The following is a 25,808-nucleotide window of genomic DNA, read 5'->3' as shown; positions in this document are numbered from 1 at the left end:
ATCGGATATGAAATCTTGGCATTTTGGTTTCTAACAAGGAGTAATTGGAATATGATGACTTGTCAGAAGTTTGCAGAAGACTTGACATGAGAGAGTAATAAGCAGCAGAAAAAAGAGCACAAGAATCCAGGAGAGATTACTATAATGAACAGTATGATGAGTGTCTCAAATATGACAGACACTAACCATCAATATTAAATCATTGAGGAAGGATAAAAAGCGAACTGTTTACTAATCCTAAAAATGCTAGAGAATTTTCAGCTAAGAGGGGAACTAAGAAGTAACAGTAGTATGCATATCCCATATCACATTTTATTTACTAATTGCTAGAAATAAATCAAGGGACTATTGAGAAATGAGTGGAAGTCTCATAAAAATTTTAAAAGTGTGGCAACAGAAAATGATGTTAAAAAGAATTCAGGGACTTCCCTTGTGGCGAAGTGGTTAAGAATCTGCCTGCCAATGCAGGGCACACGGGTTCGATCCCTAGTCCGGAATGATCCCACATGTGGCGGAGCAACTAAGCCTGCGCACCAAAACTACGGAGCCTGTGTTCTAGAGCCCACGTGCCGCAACTACTGAGCCCGCGTGCCTAGAGTCCGTACTCCGCAACAAGAGAAGCCAACGCAATGAGAAGCCCGTGCACCACAACCAAGAGTAGCCCGTTTGCCGCAACTAGAGAAAGCCCACGCACAGCAACAAAGACCCAATGCAGACCCTGCACCAAAAAAAAAAAAAAAAGAATTCAAAAGAAATCAGTAAAAATGGAAAGATTCCCATTTAAAATGCCAACATTCTGGCTTCTAATGAGGAAATATAATTTTTTGATTATTAAAGATACTCTCACACACAAAACCCCATAGTTTCAACAAAGGGAGCAATCCTTAAACTGCTACTATACAGACAAAAGGAAATCTAGTCCACTCACTCTAAATGGTGATCTCCAAAGCCACAGGAAAATTTTCCCATGCAATAGAAATTGCTTTACAACACTGTTAATCAGTACATGTGTTAAATTATTTGTTCTGTTAATTGGTCATTTAATGAATTGGCTTTGCCTTGCTCTATCTATCTATCTATCTATCTATCCCCTTTTTCCCAACTGGCCATTTTGCAAATTGATGAATTGATTTTTGGCAAAACAGTATTAGATCAATTCAGTGTTGGTAAGTTTACCCAGAACCATTTCCTCTATAGCAAATGGGGAATGCAAATATTTTTTTTTAAAAAACTCTTTCTTGAAAGCAATTTGGCAATCCTTGTTAAAAGCTATAAAAATGAGCGTGTTCTTTGATCAGTAATTCTACTTCTAGGAAATTATCCTAAGGAAATAATGACAATGTGCAAAAAGATTAAGCTACACAGATTTCATTGTAGAATTTTCTAGTACAGTTAAATATTACAGACAAGCTAAAAATTTCAGTAAGTGGGGGTTGGTTAAATAAAACTGAATGTGTACAGTGAACTAGTGTAAAGCTTTGTAATTTGTGCTGTAAGAGAGTATTTAATGTCTTGGAAAGTTGCTTAAGCATTATTGTTAAGTTTTAAAAAAAATAGGTTGCAGAACAGACTGAAACTATTCTAGCAAGGAAAAAAATGCCATATGTGTATGACTGAGTGGATAAACTCCAAAATATCTACTGTGGTTATTTTGGGTGATTGGCATTATGGATAACTTTTATTTTCTTCTTTTGTTTACATGAATTTTCTAAATTTTCCACACTGAATATGTGTTTATTTTTTTGGGGGGGTGGGTATAGTTATTTTACAATGCTGTGTTAGTTTCTACTGTACAGCAAAATAGAGTTCCCTGTGCTATACAGCAGGTTTTCATTAGTTATCTATTTTATACATATTAGTGTATATATGTCAACCCCAATGAATATCTGTTTTTTTAATAAAGAGAAAAAAAAATTCTAATCACCCACTAGCTTAGAAGCCAGGAGATCTGACAATCCTCATTATGTGTGTGTCTGTGAACAAGCCCCTACATCTTTCTCCAAACCTTCATACTTCTCATCTTCCTTGAATTTTATGTTTCTCGCCTTGTTTGTCCTTTCCCTTTACTAAACTTCTAGAACTCCATAGCCCATGAACTCTGGAGACGGTTTTGAAGAGTTACATGTTGTACGTTGGCCTACTGGGCTTTCGTCCAATAACTATTGAGTGACAGGCGCTCCGAGAGCAAGGAATGCCAAGGGAGGAAGCCACCCCCAGGAGCTCATCCTCCGGTGGAAGAGACAGACATTTGATCCCAAACAGCACTGCAGTGTGATCAACACTCTACTGAAGATATGAGCAAGGTGGTGTCAGATCACAGAGGTCAGCAGTGACTTCCAGAAGAGGTGACATACGAATTGGACCCTGAAAGGAGGACTGTGGCATGAACCACAGTTATTGAATACTTACTACAACCAGGCACTGTGCTGTGGGCTTTACTCACCTTATCTCGTGTAAGCCTCATCACAGTCACACCAGGTCAGTCATCATTCTCTCCCTTTCCCCACTTTTTCTTGGGCAGTTTAGAATATTAAAGCTTCGGAGGGTAAGTAGTGTGCCCCAGGTCCCTATGCAGCTCCCTCCTTGCTTTGCCCTGTTCTGCTCTATGTTGGAGGGCATAGACCCCTGGAGACTACACTTCTTAGGCTTCCTTGCCAACTGGTCCAGCCAAGTGGGAGGTTGGAAGGTGGGAGTTGGGGAGAAGCTCATTTCCTCCCAGCTTCAGGTAACAACTTCAGCAGTAGCTATGTAGCCTCCTCAGTTCTAACCCCCACCCCATCCCCGATAACCCTTCCTCAGTGTTCCCAGATCCCACCAGGAAGCCTGGATTCCCAGGCTCCGGTAACCTTGCAGGCTCCTCCCTCTGTCCCTCCACCTTAGGGATGGTACCACCTTACTCCATGGCTTCTCTGACTTGCCTCAACATCTACCTGGACTTACAGCTCCACCAACACCTCCGTAATTAGTTCCCTCCTTGAAGTACCTAGCGGGGGCTCTGTTTTCCTGAACAGCCCCTGATCCATCTCGTCTCACAGCTACGCACTGGCTGAGCCAGGACACTCATGGCTCCGAGACTCTAGAGTTAAACTGATCATCCACGTCCATTGAGCGCCTACTACGTGGCAAGACCTTTAATCCTCACAACAACCCTCTGAAGTGGGTGCTATTATCATCTCCAATTAAAAGAGAGGGTGACCTTGGACCAGTCTTTGACCTTCAGTATTATAATTCCTGAGCTATAGTTTGAGAGGATAGACCTTGGTCACCAAGATCCCATCCCCAGATCCCCCCCCAGCGGCAGCCACATCATGAGAGAAGAAAGTGCTTGGCCTCTGACAGAAGATGCCAAGAAATCCTAGGTGCAGTTAATGACCCCGCCTTCCTCAGCACCTCCCTCAGTTCCTCCATCCTCAATTGATAAAAGGCCATGATTCCCTTTGGAAAATCCACCCCCTCCTTCCAGCTCCGGCTCCCTTGGCATTTGCACATCTCAGGGAATTCAGGTTGCTCTGACTCAAATTAGTAGGTGCTAAGCAGTTTCCACGTTTCTTAGTAAATATGTCAAAACACAAAATCCATTCATTCCTTCATCCCCCCTCCTTCCTTGAGACACACTTTTCTCTCTTAGCTGGTCAACTGAGAAGTGTTTTTCTTCAGCAAGAGCTAAAGCGGCATTAATTCAAGGAGCCTGGCAGTTGTACAGTCCTTTGCAAACCCTCCCCTGCCCTCCTGGTCATTCATTTGCCCACCGTGGGGCAGGCACCGACTTGGGGCTCTGGGTTTTACTGGGGTCCCTCGAATATAAAACAGGCATCATGAGGGATCCCACGGAGACCCTCCAGGAGACCCCATTATCACCTGGGACTCTGCCCGGGTGATAGGGGACGAGGGAGCCTCGGGGAGTCGTGCACTTAATTTCCACCATCTCTCTAGGCCTCCTGCTGGCGTGACTCGAAACCAACTCCTTACATCAGGCAGCCGCCGGCTCTCCCCCGCTGGGCTCCGCCCCCAGCCCGGCCCCCTTTCCCTCGGAGCCCGCCTGGACGCAGAAGCCTCCTTCCCACACCTCGCCAGCAGCCCTCGCCCCAGACAAAGGAAACAGGAAGTCGAGGGGGTGGGCCCGGCTCTTCAGACCTATCACCGCTCCCTGGAGCATCTCCGCAAAGCCTGCTGCCTGCTTGGTGTTGCAGCCTGGGCTCTGGGAGCCATGCTTAGTGTTAATGGCCAAAATGAGGGACCTCTGGGTGGGCTGGGGGGAAACTTTCCCATCTGCGTTGTTGCAGTTTTTCTAAATCTAGGGTGACACATGAATATAAACCCCCAGGATTTTGCTGGGCTGGCCGTCATTTTCAAGCCAGGAACTGACACACATTGTCCTCCACAGCCTTCCCCCTGACGGTATCCTTGGGGGAGGGGGAGGGAGAGGGGAAACGGGGGGGGGGTATCCAGAGGAGAGGGAGCCAGCGGAGAGCACGTGATGGAAAGAGTCTGGCGGTGGCAATGGATGAAGTGAAGTCCCAGCGGAGATGGAGGATGCAGGGGCAAAGGGCACTGGTGTGGCCACTTTGGGAAGGAGGCAGCTAGGAGGGAAGGGGAGAGCCTAGGTAAAGACAGACATTTGCAGAAGTGAAGAGGGAGCGATGGCCGGCGGGAGGGGAGAGATGATGGCATGTGAATGGCTGACCCCTATTTTCTCGGTAAAGTAGGAGGCAAGGTTATCTGCTGGAAGGAGGTTGGCAGCTTGATGAGAATGGGAAATGTTGGAAACAGATGCTAGAAGGCATCCACAAGCAAGGAAATGAAAGAAATTCTGAATAGTTGGAGGACCGTTTAGATGACTCAGTCTGTGAAACCTGTGATTTGCTGATTTCGCGACCTCTGTTCTCTCCTATCAGATACTTTCAGAGCGGGACCCCCTGCTTCTCCCCAAGGTCGCACACTGGGCTCCATCACCCTGAGGGCAAGGGAAACATTGTTGATGCCCTGCTAAAAGGCCAAAGAACACAAACCATTATGCCCCCACTTTTTTAAAACAATTTTGCCTCTAGACTCTCCAAAATAATCTCCTTCTTTTAGATTTCTGATTCCACTTCCAATAAATCTCTTGACATCACAGCCTAGCCCACCTGGGCCAATCAATCAGCCCTTATCATCACGCAGAACTTTTCTCTCCTTCCCCTCCCGGGGATTTGCAGCCCTGTGTGCACATTGGAATCACCTGGGGAGAGGTAAAAATACTGACGTCTGGTCTCGCCCCTAGTGACTGACTTAATTGGTCTGGGTTTGTGGCTGCAGATCTGTAGAATCCGCCCCCAGCCCCCCCAGATAATTCTAAGGATGAGAACTACTGAGCCCCTTGATACTCAAATTGTGGTCTGTGGACAAAAAGTATCTGCATTGATCTGGGTACCTGTCGGGATGCAGATCCTCAGGCTCTACTCCAGATGCATAGAATCAGATGCTGCAGTTCAACAAGGGCTCCAGGTGATTCATACGCACATTAAAATCTGAGAAGCTTTGTACTGGAGTTCTAACTTCTTAAGCCCTCCCTCCTGCCCTGTATGAGGTCAAAAAGGAGGGTCTCAGAGATCACGCCTCCTTGGCTCTAAGCAGCCCAGCAAACAGCTAATGGCCGCTTTCTCCTAGAGTGTGAAAACAGTCACCCATCAGCCAATCAATCAACAAGTGCTACCCAACTTACGGCAGGTAGGCACTGAGCACCAGAGTTATTGTCCTGGGGTGTATTAGTCTACAGTGTAGTTAGCTGGAACATTCTTATAGGGTGATCGACTGTCCAGGTGGGTCTGGGACTGTCCAAGTTTTAACACTGTAAGCTCCACATCTTGGGAAACTTATCAATCCCCAGGGAAACTGGAATGATGCCCACCCTATGTTAAGTAATATTGAGTAACATTTAGAACCCCTGAAAACTATTGCCTAATTGTTTGCTGGATGCCCCTCAATTCTGGCCTGTCTGATGTCTACAGGTTTCTGCCTCTGGTATCGAGAAGGTAAGTCCTAGAGGGCAGGGACATTGTCTGACTCTCACTGACAAATTCCCAGGGCTGGGAAAAGGATGGACTCACTGTAGGTGCTTGATGTTTTGAAGGAGTGACTGGGAGGGTGACATGTCAGCTACTGAGATGGTTAAAAATGATACGTTTCATAAGTCTCCCCTCGCCCACTGTATTAGTCTGCTCAGGCTGCTATAACAAAATATCATAGGCTGGGTGTCTTAAACAGCAGACATTTACTGCTCACAGCTCTGAGAGCTAGAAGTCCAAGATCAGGATGGTTAGGTTTTGGTTTTTTTTGCGGTACGCGGGCCTCTCACTGTTGTGGCCTCTCCCGTTGCGGAGCACAGGCTCCGGACGCTCAGGCTCAGTGGCCATGGCTCACGGGCCCAACCGCTCCGCGGCATGTGGGATCCTCCCGGACCGGGGCACGAACCCGCGTCCCCTGCATTGGCAGGCGGGCCGTCAACCACTGCACCCCCAGGGAAGCCCAGTGGTTGCGTTTTGATCAGAGCTCACTTCCTAGCTTGCAGATGCCACTTTCTCATTGTATTGTTACATGGCAGAGAGAGAGCCAGTAAGTTCTCTGATATCTCTTCCTACAAGGACACTAATCCCACCGTGAGCCAACCCCCAACTCTTGACCTCAGCTAAATCTGATTACTTCACAAAAGCCCCATCTCCAAATACCACCATGTTGGGGGATAGGGCTTCAACATAAGAATTTGGAGGAAAACCATTCAGTGCATATCACCCACTTTAGCAGAAAGGGGGAAATGTTGGTCAGAAAAAAAAGAAATTCTTTTCTTGAGTGAATCCGTGAAAGTATTCAAATACCTAATTGGCCTGGGTTGCATTAATTACATTACCCTTTTGAGCCCCTACAACTGCCAGGCGTGGTGGGTGATACAAAGGTGAACGGGACCCATGGGACAAGCTCCTTTGAGCTTGCCTTTGCCCGGAGAGAAGGAAATGGCGGGAGGGGAGGGCAGGCAGTCCGTGGTGAGTAAATGCTATCGTGGCACAGCCGGAAAGAGATGAGGTATAGGATGGAGGAGGTGACGTATGAGGTAGGGCTTGGAGGAGGTTAGGGTTTGGGCTGATAAAGGAAGAGGGAAAAGGATGTCCCAGGTGAAAGAAAGCCTTTGAATGGAAATCAAAAGTCAGAGAGCCATGGGATGTATTTGGGGAATGGCAGGCAGTAGGGATTGGCTGGAGCATCTGATGGGAAGTAGAGGCCATGAGGCTGGAGGCTGGATGGAAAGTCAAGTCCAAATCTGAGGAGTCCTTGACTGTTACTGTACGGAGGGCATTTAACTTTTTTTTTTTTCTCATGACAATAAGAAGCAGGAGAGTGAACTGCTCAGAACTCCTTATTATGTAGAGTCAGGGGGTAGCCTGGATGTTTCCCCAGCTTCCTTAGTGATAGGAGTAGATGTAAGGAGGCAGCAAGCTGGACATGCTCAGGGGCCTCTGGTCCTCAGCCTCCCGTCTCCTGACGCTCCTCACAAGTCCTCCTTTCACATGTCAGACCACCACGCTATGCCACACCCCCTTACCTTGGCAAGTGCCTGGTGCCCCTTTGCCACAGGTCTCTGGTGAACTCCTGCCCGTCCTCTTAGCAGCAGCGGGAGGTTCTTGTCTATGAAGCTGCCCACCTCTGACTCCCTCAGAGCTGGCCCTTCCCTCTTTTCTGCACATGTTGTAACTAGACCATCTCTCCATTGTGATTTTCGCAACAATTTGTTCGCATACTTACTTCTCTCCTGTTTGACTGAAAGGCCACTGAGAGAAGGAACCACATTTATTTATCTGTATTCGTAGGGCTGGCACCATGCTTGGCACATCATAGGTGCTTGAAAAATAGCTGCTGAATTGAATTATGTTTAATTAAAGAGTAGAAAGAGCCCTGGACCTGGAGTCAGGAGCCCAGAGTCCAAACCCAGCCCTGCAAACCAACAAAGGTACCTGCCTTTTCTGAGTCTGTCTCTTCAACCATAAGGAATGATACTTTCTATTTCGTAATTTTATCCTGAAAGACTCTATTATATTCCTGGAGCGTGATAGCTGTACTTCTGGCCATCACTCTTACCTCACCCATAGCTACTTGTTCAGAGTCTGGTGAGATCATAGAGGGGCAATATGAAAAGATCGGATGTTGCTACTGCTGCTGGGGGTCCCGCTGCCTGCCCGACATCACCAAGTGCAAGGGAAAGGATGTCCTGTGCATGTATGAAGCAGAAATGCAGTGGAGAAGGGACTAGAAAGCTGATCAAGAAATTGTTAACATTATCCAGGAGGGGGTGGAGGCTTGTCAGTGGAGGGGAGGCAAGAGCTACAAACAGGATTGTGCCAGGAGGTCAGAGCAGCTGCCCAGGTGGCCAAGGAGCAACAGGACCACCGTCATGACTTGCGGGCCATGATCCGGCTAGACTTCCCCTCTAGACTGTGAGCTCCATGAGGGTTGAGGCCTTGTCTGTTTTGTTCATGGCTCTGTTACCTACACCTTGCCCGGTGTCTGTGCATCTGACAGTAACACTGACGCATCACTTACTCTCTTTGGGCTTCAATTTCTTTATCTCGTAGAAGAAGGAAGGTCCCTTTCTCAATGTACTGTTCTATGCTGTTAACATTTTCTAGCCCGACGGTAGGTAGGAATAATGCTTATGGCGATTTTGGAACGATCATTTCCAAAGGAATCAAAAGGCAAACATAGTACGTTGGTGCTGTGTCTACCAGAGCTCCACAGGGATGAGCAAGCACAGAGGACTGGGAGAACTGGGAAAGCTGAAGGTCAGGGAAGATTATGGGAGCTGTGCCATGTTGATAACATTTTCTTTCAGCTCTGGCCAGACAGTGATCTCCAGGTGAGGGACCTGAAATGAAAGTGTTCCTGGGTCTTAAATGAGATGTTGTTTGCCACGCACGTTGGAGGGACCCTGCCGGGTTTAGAGCTCCTGTGCCTCTGCACTCTCCTTTGTCAACCTCTTGCACCCCTACCCTCGGCAACCTGAGGTGGTTGTTACCAAGTTGATCACCCACGATAGACGGACCCCTGTGTCCTCGCTCCTTAACTGGGCTCAGCAAGGCAGCCTCTTGGCGGAAGCAGGACTAGGTTAGGCCGGGACCTGCACAGGGGAAGCCCCAAGTTGAGTGAGGCTCACAGCTGCTGTAGCTGATGCCCTAGGGTGGCAGACATGACTCTACGGACCAGAGTATAGAGAACGGAAGATGAGGGAACGCTTGTGTATTGAAGCAAACTGGGCTTTTGGAAAAGCTTCTCCTTCTGCCTGGAATGCCCTTCCACTCTCTCATCTGGGTCAACTTCAGGGCTCCCATAGCTGTCTCCTCTTGTGAGAAGCCCTCCCTGATCCTCAAGTCTGTGCACGCAGAGCACTTTGCACAATTCTTAGTCCTTTGCATCCTGCATTATAATGGCCCCATCTGCAGTTACAAGACAGCAAAGCTCCTAGGAGACAGGAGCTGTGGTCTAGCTCTACTCTGCTGAGGATCCTGTGGATAGAATCCTCAGCACAGTTCTGGCAGAAAGCAGCTGCTCAATAAATATGTGCTGGATGAATGAACTGGAAATTTTACACCACTCTTGCGGGAGAAAGATAAAACAAGTTGATATCACAGTTTCAATAAAATCCACCTACTGATTTTTACAAGATATCCTGTGGTCTGTGAAGCTAAAAAGACATTCCTTTGCCTTCTTTTTTTTTTTAATTTAGTTTTTGGCTACGTTGTGGCACATGGGATCTTTTGTTGCAGCGCACAGGCTCCTCGTTGCAGTGTGCAGGTTTCTCTCTAGCTGCGGCACGTGGGCTTCTCTCTAGCTGTGGCATGTGGGCTCAGTTGCCCCACGGTATGTGGGATCTTAGTTCCCTGACCAGGGATCAAACCGGCGTTCCCTGCATTGCAAGGCGGATTCTTAATCACTGGACCACCAGGGAAGTCCCTCCTTTGCCTTCTGTAACAGAACCTAACTTTAAGCAACAACACTTCAACATAAAGGGAATTTGGGATGGTGTTCAAATACACTGCAAAATGGACTTATGTTTTATAAAGATTGTCAGCAATAAAAGTTGAAATATAAATTATAGGGTTATCCCCAAATTCACTGGAAAATTAAATTAACCACAAATGTGTCCCATTCCTCCCCATTTTCCCTCCCTAATCTCTTTCATTCTCCAAACATCCTGATAAATTACCACTTCACTACAATATGTTCATCTGTTAGGAAGTGAATGAATGAATACTTCTGTAGCTGGTAAAAGGGTGGAGAAGGAAATGTCTTCCTCCTGTGAGGGGCAAATGTCTTCCTCCTGGTATTTCCCATCTTAGCATTTTGCCTTCCATTCACTTCTGTAGAACCTGGTTTCTTACCTCTAAAAATTAGGACAATAAAGTTTGCTCTTTCCTCCCTAGCACAGGAATATGATCCAGTGCCTCTGCACGCATTGGACGGTAAGGAAGCTTCTGGACCCACAAGTGAAGCTTTCAGATACAAACTCAATTCAGTCAGCCAAGAGAGTCTTTGTGGAGTTACTATCACCAGGTAGGTGGCCCCCAAGAACAGTCAGACTACTGGGATGCAATTACAGAAAGTCCAGTAGGATCAAACCCAGAAAGGCTGGCATTGAGCGGAATAGCTTCTAGAGAGGAGCTAATGCACCCCTCCCCCGTCTGCACGGAGCCCACGCTTTAATCCACCCAGCTCTCTGAGGAGAGCAAGTCTGGGTCTTAGAGCAGAGAAGGGTGATTTGAAAAGCAGTGAAAGGCAGAGAGGATTAGGCTGAGTGGAAAATGTTCCTGGCGTGGAGAGTGAGGGTAGGTCTCGGATAGCCTTACCTTACACGCACTTCCACCTGGAGAATTCCCCCTACTCATCCCTATGTGGCCACTCAAGGATTAGCTTCTCTGGCGATCCTTCTCTAGCTTTCCCAGACATTACTAGTCACCCCTTCTGTGAGGTCCTTCAGCACAATGAATGCAACCCTGGTCCAAGGCACTCATCACAATGTCATCTTAGGGTTGCTTCTTAGCAGGCTGGGTTCTTGCACTGGACTCTGGGCTCCCCATCTTATCTCCACATTCCCAGGGCCTGGCACTGGGTGCGTTCACTCGACGTCTGTTGAGTGAACGGTCACACTGATCCTTTTGCTGCCGCCAAACCAGGTGGACCAGAAACGAAATGGACAACAGGACCATTTCATCCTTAAATCATGACCTTTGGGGACAGAACATCCCTTAAGAGGTCATCAAATTCATTCCCCTCATTGAGCAAGACTGGTGAAGTGCCCCCTGGGATGCGCTCTGGTCCTGTCTTTGGCTCTGGCCCTCATCATCACTGTGCCCCAGGCTATTTTGTCAGCCCTCAGCTAGCTCCACCTCCCCTTTTGTAAAACCGGTTTAATAACTGTCTTTTCATAACATTTAATTAACCAGACAATAGGCCATACCTTTCTATGACAAAAAATTTCAAACAGACATAAAAATAGAGAGAATAGTAGAAGAAAGCATGTACCCAATCACCCAACCTCAGCATCTATCAACTCATGACCAGTCTTGTTTCCCCTCTAGTCACTGGAATATTGTGAAGCAAATTCCAGCCATCATGTCAAATAAACACTTCTTTGAAACTTGCATTGCATTCGTAGAAATGATGAAAATTTATTTAAATCATGAGGAACCTCTCTCTATGTGTTTTGGGAGGGAGGAGGCATAGAACTTTTGAAATCATATCACATACATCTCCAAAAGCCTCAAACTGATTTTTTTTTTGCAGACAAACACTTAATGGATGTCAGAAGTAAGAAACAAGCGATTATTGTATAGAATGTCAGTAGTGACTTTGCAAGGACCAGACCCCGTGTGATCTCTCTGGAACAAAGATGACAGAAAGGCAGGAGCAGCTTAATGGACCAACCCCCTCAAGCACCTTTTTCTTCTGTGTTAAACAGTTGTAGTCATGTGCAGACACATACCCACTCACTCGCTCTCACCCACAGACACACACACACAACAGGAGTGGACATCTCTTCACTCCCACTCACGCCTGCCCTCGTTCACCTGCAGTTGTCTGGTTTGGGCAGTTGCTTTCTGAACACACTGGAGAACTCAGAGCCTCAGCACTAGAAAGCTTTCTTTCTAACATAGCACACTGCTTCACGAAGCCTTAAGTCTGTGGCTCCTCGAGGCACCGCCACAGGAGGAATCAAATATACAGCCCACACTCACTCAGTATGCCAAAATGCTCCTTTCGGGATGTCAGGTTAAGCAGTGTTAAAGAACTCTGCATAATGGTCAATGCTATTTATGCTGATGATTATGAACTCTGTTTATATGCTTAAGATCCCGTACTGGGAAAACATTCCTGCCCACTCAATACTTTTCACTGCTCAGGTGTCACCCTGTCAATCTCAGAGCACTTAGCACACAGTACTTATACCCGGGGAAATGTGTGAGGAATATTTATCATCCTCTTCAGACAGAGGGGTAAAGAGAGACCAGAAAGAGAATGAATGTTTTTCTGGAGTCCCCTTCATGTACTATGGCAGGTGTTGTCTCCTCAAATTCTCACAATAATTCTATGATGCATTTCTTTTATTGGCTCCATGTTGCAGAAAGAAAACCTTGAATCTCAGGGGATTGAATTGATTTGCCCAAAGTTGCTTTTAGCTGCTAAGTGCTAGAGCCTGGATTCTAACCCAATTTTTCTAACCACCAAACCCATGCTCTTTTTTCTATACTTTTTTTCTTTTTTCTGTACTCTTTTTTTTCCAAGTATGAAGAACTACCCCCCATTTAAATTATTTTTAGTTTTTAACTTTTCATTTTGAAATAATTTAAGATTCATTAAAAAAACTTATAAACATAGCTTCCCATAAACCCTTCACCTTTCTTTTCCAAAGGTTAACATCTTATAGAACCACAATACAATGACCAAAACCAGGAACTTAGCATTGATACAATACTATTAAGTAATCTATGCACCTTATTCGAACGTCACCAACTGTCTCACTAATGCCCTTTCTCTGGTCCAGAAGCCAATCTAAATCACGCATTGTATTTAGTTATCATATCTCTTTGGACGCCTCCAATCTAGGAAAGTTCCCCCTTCATTCTTCATCTTTCACGACCTTGACATTTTGGCTGGTTGTTTTGTAGAATGTCCCTTAATTTGGATCCCTTTTAATGCTAAAAGAGTTTCACAAACTCTCAAATGACTGTAGTTGTACTTTGAGTATCTGCTCATTGAGAATATATTTATTGACAAGAAGCTGCACTAAAGTGAAGGATGCTTTTGATTTTGCTCATCACGATGCCTTCCACATACATCTGAAAAATTGTATGTGTATCTGTGAGATAATTTTTATTTACTCTACTGGCAATGCTTAGGTATATTTAGTTTCATCTACCCCTGTGATATTTTGGAAGCTCCTCCTGAGATCAGCAGCCCACAATCATACACACATCAAGGCAGAGGTTCTCAAAGAAAGTTTGGAGAAGACCATTGAGAGTTGGTAGATCAGATAACATCAAGAGCTAATGTTCACTGCATCTTTGAGAATTTATTGTGTGTTTGTACTCTATTCTTTGCCAAGAGTTTTGCATGCATTATATCATTTGAGCCTCACAATAGTACCTCTAAGACAAGTACTATTATTAGCATTCCCATTCTACAGTGGAAGAAATTAAGATTTCGAGTCTGTAAGTGACTTGCCCAAGGTCACACATCTACTGCACAGCAACACTGGGATTTGAACACAGTTCTGCTTGGCTCTGAAAGCCCCATATTCTTATCCACCATGCTAATTTTCTCCAAAAACATCTCTGATTTTTTGCTTCCATTGTTCCTATGTCTGGAAAAGCCTTCATGTCCTATTTTCCAAATTCTTTCCCTGGTTCAGTCTTTAAGGCCTAGTGCTAAGGGCGTTCTTCTAGGGAGATTTCTTCTGGTGGAAAGAGAAACTGGATTTATACAAACCCCAGGTACAGCACCTCCACCTGATACGGCATGAAAGAGGACAACAGAATTAGAAGGGGCTTGGATATTCCTGAGTACAACCTCTTCCTTATATAATAACAATAACTACTACTGTTTATTGCATGCTTTCTGTGGGTCAGCAGTGTTCTAAATGTTTGGCATGTGTCATCTCATTGAAATCCCACAGCAACCCTAAGAGGGAGGTACTAATACTGTGGAGGGGGAGACTTCTAGAGCTCACCCACATCTGGATTTCCTCTCTTTCCAGGTACCTAGGAGGATGACACTCTCCACCCCTGCTGCCGTTAGGCAGAGCCATGTTTCTAGATCCAGCCAAGTTGTAGGCGAGTGTGATGCGCCATTCCAGAGCTGAAGCACTTCATTGTTGGTATTCAGTGAGCTGTGAGGAAGCGGGCTGTGCACCATCTGTTGCCTTACTCTGGGACTCTGGGGCTTCCCCAGAGAGGCCCCTGCTTGGACTTTGCTCAAGATCGCCCTCTGAACATAATTCAGGAGAGGGAATTGATGGTTGTATTCATCAGGGAAATTAACATTAGCTGGGCAATGTCTTAACACAGTCAAAGTCTGCATCTCACCGTCATGTCACGCTCCCACAGTGGTTAGACTTTTCCATCTTGTGGCTGCCCCATGTGAAACTTGTAGCTCTCAGATCACGGAGGCAGGGATGGAGGGGGATGCAAGAGGCATCCCTTCCTGCCTCTGCCCTGAGTGACACATGTCCCTTCCTTCTTAGTCACATGGTCCTGTGCCCACCCAACTACCGCCCTCTCCTCTACCAGTGCCCACACCTCTGTTTCTTATATGTGTGGGAACCTCAGGTCTGGTGGAAGCATTTCTCCTTCCTATTTGGCTTCCTCCTCAAACTGCTCCCTAATAAACAATATTACTGTGAAGTAGTCACCTACTTCGGAATTGTCAAAGCTAATGGTTAGAAATGCAGATTCCAGGGCACCACCTCTGCATTTTCCCCTTCCTGACGCACTTCTTGGTGCCCACAGATGTCTCAGAACTATTGTAATGTGTGCAGCCCAGGTCAGTGTTATCCAAACTTCAGTCGCTTACACTGTTCGACATATTCATACTATTGTTTTCTTCGTACGTAACATTTTTCTGTAAATGTCTCATATTTTTACTTCAGTAAATTTATTTCTAAAGGAGACTTTTTGCCACTACCATCAGTGAAAAACCGGTATCATTAACCATAAAAAGAAGAGACAAGTTGTGCTAATACAATAGAATATTATTCAGCACTAAAAAGGAATGTGCTATCAAGCCATGAAAAGACGTAACCGTAAATGCATACCAATAAATGAAAGAAGCCAATCTAGAAAGGCTACATACTGCATGATTTCAACGATATGACATTCTGGAAAAGGCCAGACTATATTGCAGGCGTTCAGGGGTGGGGGCAGAGGGATGAATGGGTGGAGCACAGGGGATTTTTCAGGCAGTGAAACTATTCTGTGTGATACTATAATGGTAGATACATGTCATCATGCTTTTGTCAAAGTCCTTAGAATGTACAACACCATGAGTGAACTGCAGTGCAAATTATGGACTTTAGGTAATAACAATGTGTCAGCGTTGGTTCATCAATTGGAAAAAAAGCACCACTCTGATGCAGGATGTTGATGGTGGGGGAAGTAGGGAGGAGGGGTGAGGGTGAGTATATGGGAACTCACTCAGTGTTTCTTTGAACATTAAATTGCTTTAAAAAATAAAGTCTGTTAATAAAAAAGAATAGACACAAACAAATGCAAGCAAAACAAGATTAACAGATTCTAGCTAGATATTGCTGTATGTCCAAAGGCTCTGAGCCTGGTGCCTTCTCTCTTTGCTTGCAGAGGAGAATGACAAGTGTTAGAAGGGTGTTAAAGACGTATCATCTCTTCAATGAGATTTTCTCATGGACATAATCATAAGGCATGAGAGCAAAATGAGAAGAGAACAACATTCTCACTTGAGGATCTATGTTATTTAACGTCATGTCTGTCTGGGGTATCCATCCTATGCCAGCTTCCAGAAACACTAGTCTAGGCATGACCCTGAATGCAAACACCTCGCTGTCACATGTTGAGCAGGTTTTCCCGCTGCCACTTCCTCAACATACTCCTCCGTGTGCATGGTCTGCTCCTGGCCTCTAGGGACTCAGAGTCCAGAAAAGTGTCTTTCTGCACAGTTCCTGCCAAACAGACAGTGTTGCTTAACAAAGATCTGTCAGGGACATGGTGGTGATGGAGATGGTAAAGACAAATATGTTAGGAGTGAGGGACACAGGCAGGAGAGGACAGAGGTCCAGCAGAGTCAGGCAATGGAAGACAGAAAGTCAGCCAAACAGAGACACTGGATCTAAACGTGCATCCCTGAGGGTCAGGCACAAAACAGCTGGCGTCTACTGTGGTCAAAGCACAGCCTTAATCAGAGTATCTGATTTTTTAAGGTTGTCGTGAGACAGTGTGGTAGAAAAGGCAGCAGTGTAATCTGGGGGCCCCACTCCAGGTCTCTGAGTTACACGAACAGAATGGGACAAATATTGTTCCCATTTAATGAACAGCTGTTGTGTGCCTAGAACTTTAATCCTGCCCACTCCTTATGACAAGTGTTCAAGCTCAGTATTTTATTCCTGTTTTATAAACAATGAAATCTAGGTGCAGGGAGGTTAAATAAGTCACACAGGATCACCCAGCTGGGAAGGGCCCAAATTGTGACTTAAATCCATGTCTTTCTGACTTGAAATCCCATGTGCTTCCCATCCTTCTGAAATTGTACGAGAAAAGATCTGCTCCTGGTCAAGTGGTCGCAAGCCAGGATGATGATCACTGCGATTACTAGAACAAGAATCGTTGCTATTTGTCGTTATAGAATCAGAAAAGGAGGTTGGATGGGGTGAAAAGTATCTCAAGGGATTGTCCATATCCCCCTTGCTTGGCATTTTAATTTATATAGACACATACATACACATATGTGCCCATGTACACACAAGCAAATATGCCTTCTACTACGTGTACACTAGGAACCAAAGATAAGTCTATCAGTCTGGAATGAACATGTACCAGGATGGAGGGGAAAGGATCAACAAGTACTGAATTCCTACTGTATGCAGAGCCCTATGCTAGCCACCGGGGTGGTTTCAAGAGGCTTCTTCTGGAGAAATTGATGTTGATTCTCTTCAACCACATCCAGAGTAACCTTTCAATGAAGAAGGAAACTAATTTGATCTGTTTTCCTCAACACCTCTGAGCACAGGCCCTGGAGATATTCTCATCAGAGCAATGAGAATTGCTCTGGGTGCCAGACTGGGGCTTGTGTGTCCCCTTTGTGGGCTTGGATCACAGAGTTGGACAGAGCTTCTATTCACAGATCCCCTTCTTTGCGGACAGTTTGCATCTACCTAGAACTCAAATTATAACTTATTCAATTTCACCTATTTTGTCATGCGTCGGTCATTCCCATGTGCGTCCCATTTTTGCTTTTAACATATACAGAGGGAGGTATCAAATGTGTACTATATGTAATACTCACAGAGTCTAAGTGACTCTATCTTACATACGATACTTCTTGAGAGGGGGATGGTATACAGTTCAGCCCGCACAGTATTCACTTGCCAGCTCCTTCACATCCGGGCTCACTTCCAACTTGGCTTCCTTCTCATCAAACAAGAAGCAGCTAGCTCATTCCCACACTCCTTTGAGTATCCCCTCCCCGTCAAACCTACCCGCCTCTCCTAACTCACAAGCCACAACTGGGCTTCTCCAACGTACCAGCTGGAAAAAAGAGCAGAGAGAGAGAGAGAGAGAGATTGATTCCCAGTATCTCTCCTTTCTTCTTCCAGGCTCTTTTGAAATGCTTATTTCACTCCTGCTCTACTGGCTTTATTAAGTAATTCTCTGTATGGGGGCCTCAGCTAGAAGCCACACCCAATAAATTAGCCAACCACCACAAACAGATGCAGTCTGGCAAGTGAAGAAGGATTACTCCAAAGTGAATACCGTGCAGAGGATCTACAGACAGTTGAGGTGAGAATCACTCCACCACTGTCAAGACACCAGGTGTCTCCCCTCCTCCAGTCCCTAATTCTGTCTGTGAATGACAGACAGCTTCACTCAACACTTTACTCACATGTATGCACGTGCATGTAAAGAATAGATAGCTAAATATGGAAAATAGCCAGGGACCCAATGGTGAGGTTTGAACATCCTTACATCATCTCCCAATAAGTATTAGAGCACTGGTGAGAACCCTAAGGAAGTGGTCCTTGGACCTTCCAGTTTAAGTAGGACCAGGACTGGCAGATGTAGCAACTGAAAAACTACAGTGGGAAAAAAAATCTCAGATGGGAAAATAAAAACAGCTCACTCATGACTTTGGGGAAGGTGTGGCAAGTGTGCTTCCCCTTTCCTGGGATGGTTTTGCATTCTAGGTCCATGATGGTATCTGTTCCCTGCCATTCATGAAATGCTTGCTCTCCTATTGTATGTGCATGGTGTAAATTCAGGATTGCAGCAATCACATGCTTGCCAACAACTTAGGATTTCTATGAACACAGGACAGAGAATATTCTTTGTGATCTTTGCAGAAGATGCCATGGTGTAATATACGCCATGTATTATATACACGGGAAATAGATATTCTGGGACTAGATGACCCCTTGAATTGGAAGGGATGCAGACCCATCTCTTTGTGCTTAGATTAAAAATCTCTCTGGACCCCAAGAAATCTCATAACGAACCCCAAGTCTCAAGCTCAAAAAGGATCTTGAGGGTCACTAGTTCCAGTTGCCCACTTGAGCCCTCTTTCTAAGGCAGCCTATACTATCTTGGGACAGCTTTGATAGAAGGTTCTTTCTGATGTCAAAACCCAAGTTGGCTTCCCTGGAGATTCCGTCACTGGCCAAGGCGCTGCCCTTTGTGATTCCACAGAACAGGTCTGCCCCTTCTTGCGCACAACACACGGTCAGCATTTGATGCCAGTGAATATGCTTCTCCCTTGCAGTCTCTTCTCCCCAGTTCCCCTACCTGCGGGGCTGCCCACTGGATGAACTCTAAAGGCTCATTCATTCAACAAATAATTATAGAACGTGAAGCAAGTGCCAGGAACTGGATTGATGAGCAAACACAACCAAGTCATTGCTTCCAGGGACCTTACAGTCCCTTCGCAGTACCTCCCTTAGACCCAGGCAAGAGGGCCCCTTGCTATAGAAGGCTCCACTCTGACCCTTCTTCAGCTGCATGCTTCCCATAGGGTGAGGCGCCTACAGGGTCAAGGACCCACATCCTCCTTCTAGAACATGCTTCAGTTACCTGGAACCCTGGAATGCCTGTCTATTCAGCCATGAGCCTGCTCCCCAAACCTTCATGGTTCTCTTTCTTCAGAATCAAAGGGAGAGGGGCAAGAGGAAGCTCTTTGGAGGCGGTATAGATAGAGCCTGGACAAGCCAGTGGGTGTGCCCATACATGTATGTCCAAGGCTTATTATGGTGCAGGATGGAGCCAGCAGTGGAAAGAGAATCAGATCAGAGTGGCCTGTGGACCAAGGGCCAGATATCCTCATTTGGCTAGTACAGAATTCAGAGGACTCGAAGAGTTTTAAATTCAAATCTGTCTTCCAGGTTGTTTTGAAGGTATATTTGTCAGGATAGAAGGATAAAATGCACGTTGTTTAACAGTTTGTTAGCTGGATTTATTACTTTTAAATATTTTGGTCTATGATATGTGGGCCTCCATCCATACTCTTACCCTGGGGTCCATAAATGTCAGGGATGGGTCTATTCTTTGTGGATACAGATATTAGTTAATTAATCACAGAAAGAAATGTAAAATTGAACCATATTTCTAAGAAAAATAATATACCATTTGGGTCTCTCCTAAAATGTTCTGCTTGATCTCCATTCCCAGGGTTCTCCTTGCATCTTGGGGTCTCCAGGTTCCCTTCAGCCCTGCAAAGCCCTTCTCTTATTTTCTGAGATCCCAAAACACTGACTAAAATATTCCACATGCTCTTGCCCCTTCTGAACTCAGAGCTTCAGGGAAATGAACCCTAGGAAGAATAAGGGAGGCAGACCAAGATTGTTAATCTCTTACAGACTCATTTCCTGCTTTTCATTAGGTGCAAAACAGATGCCCTATCACACTGCCATGGTAGATTCCATCTCTGTACCCACTCCAGGGGCTCCACAGCTGACCCAGCCTGGGAGGTGGTTTCACCTCTTTGTTAAGGTATCCGTGTGTCTCACATCTCTTCCGCTTCCAGCTGTCTAAACTCAGCCTAAATCTATTTCTTCTCACTTGGTCTGCAGCAGCAGGAGAGAAACCTTCTCTGACTAATTGGGGAAAAGGTAGCAAATTCATCCACTTGTCTCTCTGAATAGGCACCCCACACACTAGCCGCTTTTAAGCATGCATCTCTTTCTCGTCCCCGATATTACTGTAATTCACCTGCGACTCACTGTCTGTGTGCCCTTGATCTCTCTAAGCCTCTGTGATGTCTGGGTTAGATTGTGAAACTCCCTGAGGGGGCAGGGCCACATCTGCCCTGTGTCTCCAGACCCTGCTCAGCGGAGCAGCCCACATAGGTAGGCACTTAATATAGACTTTTGATGATGGAAACAGAAGAACAGCATCCTGTCTAGAGCACTGTGAGGGGGCAAGAAGCAATCTACTACCACAGACAGACCACGTCACAGCAGCCCTCCTGCCAGACTGGGAGCTGGGGCACACTTTTTCCTTTTAAACAAGGTGTGTGGGAGGGGCACTGTCTCTTGCCTCTGAGATAACAGCAACAACAAGCACTGTGACAGCACGGCTCTAATTGTGTGGACTGATCTGATGCTCAGAATAACCTTATGAATTTGGGGACTATCATTATTATCCCAGTTTTCAAATGAGAAACCTGAGGCACGGAGAAGTTGTGTAGATTGTTCAGGCCTCAGACTGGGGCCATCTGGCTTCGGAGACCTCAGCTTGCCCACCACGGCACATGGTCCCTTGACGTGAACTAGTGGAGCTTCAAGCAGAAATGGAGAGTGAAGTGTTGCCGACCAGGCTCTTGTCCCACACTCTCGCAGATCCTTGATCGACTGACCCCTGTCCCACCTGAGTGACTGGCTGAGGGAAGGAGAGTGTAAGTCAGCTGTCCAGCCTGGAGCCAAGTTGGCCCTCAAAGCATTTGTTCACACCCCATCCCTCTCCCTCCTCCTACCTTTTCTATTTCTCAAACATGCTAAGCTTGTTCACGCTTGGGTCTCCTCCACTTGGAAAACTCTTCCTTTAGACCTGTGTATGCATCGTTGGGTCATTCTCATCACTTAGGTATCAGCTCAGATGATACATCCTTAGGGAGGCTCTTCCTGGTCACTCTGTGTAATGTAGCTCCCAAGCCCTCCCTTTCATTCTTGTCTAACTCATTTTGTCTTCATCACAGCACTCAACGCCATCTGAAATCACTTTATTTGTCTACTAGTTTACTTGTTTATTTCTGCATCTTCACTAGAACTTTAGGTTCAGGAGAGCAGAGACCTCATCTGTTTTGTTCACTCCTGGATACTCAGGGTCTGAAACAACATCTGGCATGCTGTAGGTACACAACAAACATTTGCTAAATAAATGCATGTGTGAATGAATAAGTAGTAAGTCCTTTATAGATACGTACAAATATGGAACTAGCTGGATCCTTCAGTTTCCTGCCCCTCACCACATACATTTCAAGCCACTGGCAGGAAGACACCAAATTTTCGGCTTGGGCAGCCTTTTAGCCCCTGGAGCAGTGGCAAAAGACTGGGGAGCTGTTCAATTCCTTTGTCTGGGCAGAGAAAAGACCAAGACACTCAGCTACTGGGACTGCAGACTGTCTACACTCCATTCAGGGCCACGTGTGGACAATTGCCGGACACTCCCTCCTTGAACAGAAAACAAAATCCTGAAATCTCAGCTTTTCACTTTCTGTGTCTGACTGTCTCTCTCCCTCTCTTCCTTCTCTAGAGAGTTTTCCCCACCTCCTCCTCTTTGTCTCCCTTCCTCACTGAAATCCTGTGAAGAAACACAAGCAAAAAGTGGGAAAATGTGTTCACATCTAACACATTTTACTCTTATTACTAATAACACAATCCCATTAAAATCTCCTGGCTGCTGTGCAAATAAAGCAAACCCCCAAAGTATAATAATATGCGGGGAGTGCTTGATTTGATCCAGTCTGAGTATCAACGTGGCCCCCTATCCCTCCCACATAATAACAGAGCCCATTCCTTTATTGGTGTTAGCTTTTTTCTTTATTCCATGCTTTATTTATGACACATTGTAAAAATAACAAACAAGAAAAGAAAGCTCCTAACCTCCAACCAGACCCTGTATCACGTGAGGGTATTTCACAATATTCCTAATAATCATTTTTTTCCTTTTTATTTAGCAAAATACTGCTTTTCCATGAGCAAAATGCATGCCATTATATATTAATCACTTTCAAGTCATTTTCAGGCTCATTATCTTCCGGATCCTCTCAACACATTTATAAGCAAATGAGGGGAACAGAAAACGGTTCCTCTAAATCACAGAAGTTGGAAAAGGGGCTCAAGGGTATAAAGAAATCTGAAGAAGTTCACACAACAGGTAAATATCCTCCAGAACAGGCTCCAAGTCCTGCTGTATTCTAGAGACAAGGGTGTTCTTGCCAGAAGCCACACTCCCAGTGGCCCCTGTGACATGCAGACCTGAACCAGGGCACATGGAAGAAGAAAGAAATAGCTTAAGAAGTTAGGAAGCTAAATAAATCCTTTTTTTTTTTTTTTGGAGAAGATGGGGCCTCTGATTAGGGTAGATGCTGACCAGGAGCGTCCTAAGGTGAAGCACAATTCTTGTTCTCAGCCCCGCCACTCCTCCTTGTGTCTGTGCTGGATAGCCAGCACTGGGAGAGGGGCACAGGGCAGGCACCCTGGGCCTTCTTGCCTAACAAGAGTCCTTGGCTCTGGGCTGCAGTCCAATTGGGACTTCAGGCAATCCTAGTCACAGGAAGGAGGAACCCAGCCCTCAGCCTCTCAGAGACATTTACTCACACTGAGATCAACATCACCTCCTCTCATAATGCCCAGGCCACGGCCCCAGTCATCATCTGTCCCTGAAGTGCCCTGCCCATTCCGGGCAAAGACAAAACGAATGAAAATGTCAGTGAAGCCTGACTCTCACAGAGAAAGCCTTCAACAAGAACCAGAGCCACTCAGGAGCACCAGCATGGCATCCTGCTACACCATCACTTGTCCAAGGAGCACCGAGCAGTCTTACCCCACTTCCGGGAAACTAGTGAAGAAGTGGCTGATGTGACCACATAACCCTGCCTGGGGTGCGACTGCATGTTCTTTCACCAGCATCACTAACTAGATCAGGTGAACCTTTCTGATCTGGGATTCTGTGGAAAGTGTTGCCACAATTCATGATTCTAGAAGAATGTGCACATACTCTCCAGCACTGCAGAAACTAGACTGAAAGTGGAGCTAGAGGGGGTGGGGTGAGTATGTCTGTGAAAATCTGAATGCATGTGGTAGGGAGAACCCTCGGCCTTGGGAAGACTCTGGTCCATAAGGTGCTAAGCATCTCCTATCCTGGATGGGGAGAGTTTAAGGGACTTTCTAAGTTTGTGTGCTTCAGGGCTGAGAAGGGAAATAGTTATGACAAGACTCCCTACTTCCTTCTCCATATTCCTTACACTCACTCTCACCCTACTTACCTACCTGCTTTCAACCTAGGAAAACTTGAGTCTGCCAAGAAGTGTTATAACAAACTGTATAGTCTTCATGAACTTACAATTCCCTCCATTTCCTCCTCAGTGATTGTGGATGTCAGTATAATATGGGAGGGGTTAGTATCAAAGTGAAGGAACAGGCATAGGCTTGCCGAGGACAAGGTCTCCACACACCATCAGAGAGGGAAGAAGTCTGAATCTGGAACTGAAGATGGGCTGGGGAAATGTCACTAACCACAAATCAGATACAAGGATACCTCGGCAACGAGCATGAATGTACCACCAAGTTTCTTCACTTCACCCCTTCCAACTTCTGAATCTTCTACTCTGAGGATGCTTATGGAATTTTTGGATGGAATTGAACATATTCCAATTGAGCACTGGAAGGAAAATGCAAACATGGGGGACAACTGAGCCACCAAACAGGCTCCGCCAGGCACCAGACACCTCTTGGGCAAACTTAACCACATGAGACATCATTGAGGAGCCCTTAAAACTTACAGTCCTCACACTAGAAACAGCACAGTGGTTCCCCAGGGCAAGTAGGCGAGTAGCAACCTGCCAGACCTGGAGATCCCAGAAGGAAGCAGGGAAAGGGAAAAAGGGTCTCACCTGTTCCGGCCCCTGGAAGCAGATGCGGCAGAGCGGGGTTCTCATGCCACTGTCCAGGCTGCTGCCCAGTGAGTAGCGATCCTCAGCCTTCCCCTTACAGAAGTCATCTGAAGAGGCACTGCTGAGCAGCAAGGCAGGTGGCTCTGCGGCTGGGCCACCCCAGTCATCTTCCGCTGAAGGTGGCAGGGGAGGGGTCTCCCTGCCCACGCCTTCTCGAGGCCCCCTCCAGCCTGCCCGCCCCCCGGCACCCAGAGCCGGAAGGGTGTTGTTGGCTGCCACGCCGGGGGGCTGGGGTTCGCCGTGCATGGGCAGGGGGGCTGGAGGGGGGCGCCGCAGGAGGAGAACCTTCAGGTCATTGAAGAGCATGCGGCAGCGGCACTTGAGGAGACCCTGGTGGCGCAGCATCTGGGGGGCTGGGAGGCACAGTCCACAGCGGTACCAGGCACAGCAGTACCACCACCACCACCAGGGCTGCCCGCTCTGGGGCATCAGCATGTGCCCGGTGGAAGCAGAGAGACCGGTAGGGGCAGGCGGAGTCTTTGCAGAGGATGGGATCGTTTGAGGGGGTCCACGGTGTGTCTATGTGATGGGGGGAGGCTTCGTTCGCACTGGCTCCTGTTACCTCCCTTCCACGTAGCAAATAAATTGCCCCCAGGACTGACGACTGCGAGCCACTGCCTCTGAACTCTACCTGGAAAGCCCAACAACAGCAAAAGTTTTCTTTCCCCTCCACCTCTACCCCAACCTTAAGCTTTGCTCAGAGTGTCTCCTTTTTGCTTTTGACCTGGTGGCACTGGTAGGGGCAGGGGGGGTAGAAAAAAAATGTTGAGGGTGGGTTGTCAGGGCCTTGAGATCAAGGTCTAATTGTTAGAAAGTTCCCCAGGAGAGGCTTATTGGGTTTTTCTCAAATGCCTAGGCAGTGGGAAATCTTTTCTTTCACATAAAAGGGTGGGGAAGGTTATCAATAAAATTTGGAGTGGACTAAGCTGGGCTTAGGGCAAGCTAGCTCAGTGAAGAATTGAAGACTGCATGTGCTAGAGAGAAAAGGTAGTTTTCCTCAGGTGTAACGGGAGGTTGGTGGTGAGGGGCTGAGGGAGGTAAGGTGGGGAAGAGAGGAGGTTGGGAGAACTTTTAATTCTCCTGGGCAGAAAACTGGGGCAATTAACCCCCAGAAGCACCAGAGTTACTTTTAAGAGAGCAGCGGTGGGGGTAGGGAAGGGATTCAGGTGCAACTGGGCAAGGGGCTTGTGCTTTGCCTCTGCAGCCAAAGGGCTGCACAGAAGAGGGGAAAGCCAATTAGGAGAACAGAGGTGGGAAAATCAGGGACTGGAGGGCGGGGGGCGGGGGGGGGGAAGAAAGGGAAAAACCGAAAAGACCGTTTAACCCTTGCAGAGCTACCTCCTTCCTGAGCTTTAAGATCCTGGCTAGAAGAAGGGTGTGTG

At 46.5% G+C, this 25,808-nt stretch overlaps 1 protein-coding gene across 1 annotated transcript in view; it reads right to left on the bottom strand.

The window, feature by feature from the left end:
• Positions 1–24,861, bottom strand: part of MARCHF4 (membrane associated ring-CH-type finger 4) — a 96,759-nt gene extending 71,898 nt beyond the window's left edge. The window contains exon 1 of the mRNA XM_060151301.1: positions 24,367–24,861. Coding sequence (XP_060007284.1) covers positions 24,367–24,861 — 495 coding nt within the window. The remainder of the gene's footprint in view (positions 1–24,366) is intronic.
• Positions 24,862–25,808: the final 947 nt, after the last annotated feature.

This window comes from Lagenorhynchus albirostris, chromosome 6 (assembly GCF_949774975.1).
Source record: "Lagenorhynchus albirostris chromosome 6, mLagAlb1.1, whole genome shotgun sequence".
In the NCBI taxonomy this organism is placed as follows: Eukaryota; Metazoa; Chordata; class Mammalia; order Artiodactyla; family Delphinidae; genus Lagenorhynchus; species Lagenorhynchus albirostris.
This window is presented reverse-complemented; position numbering and strand designations above follow the sequence as displayed.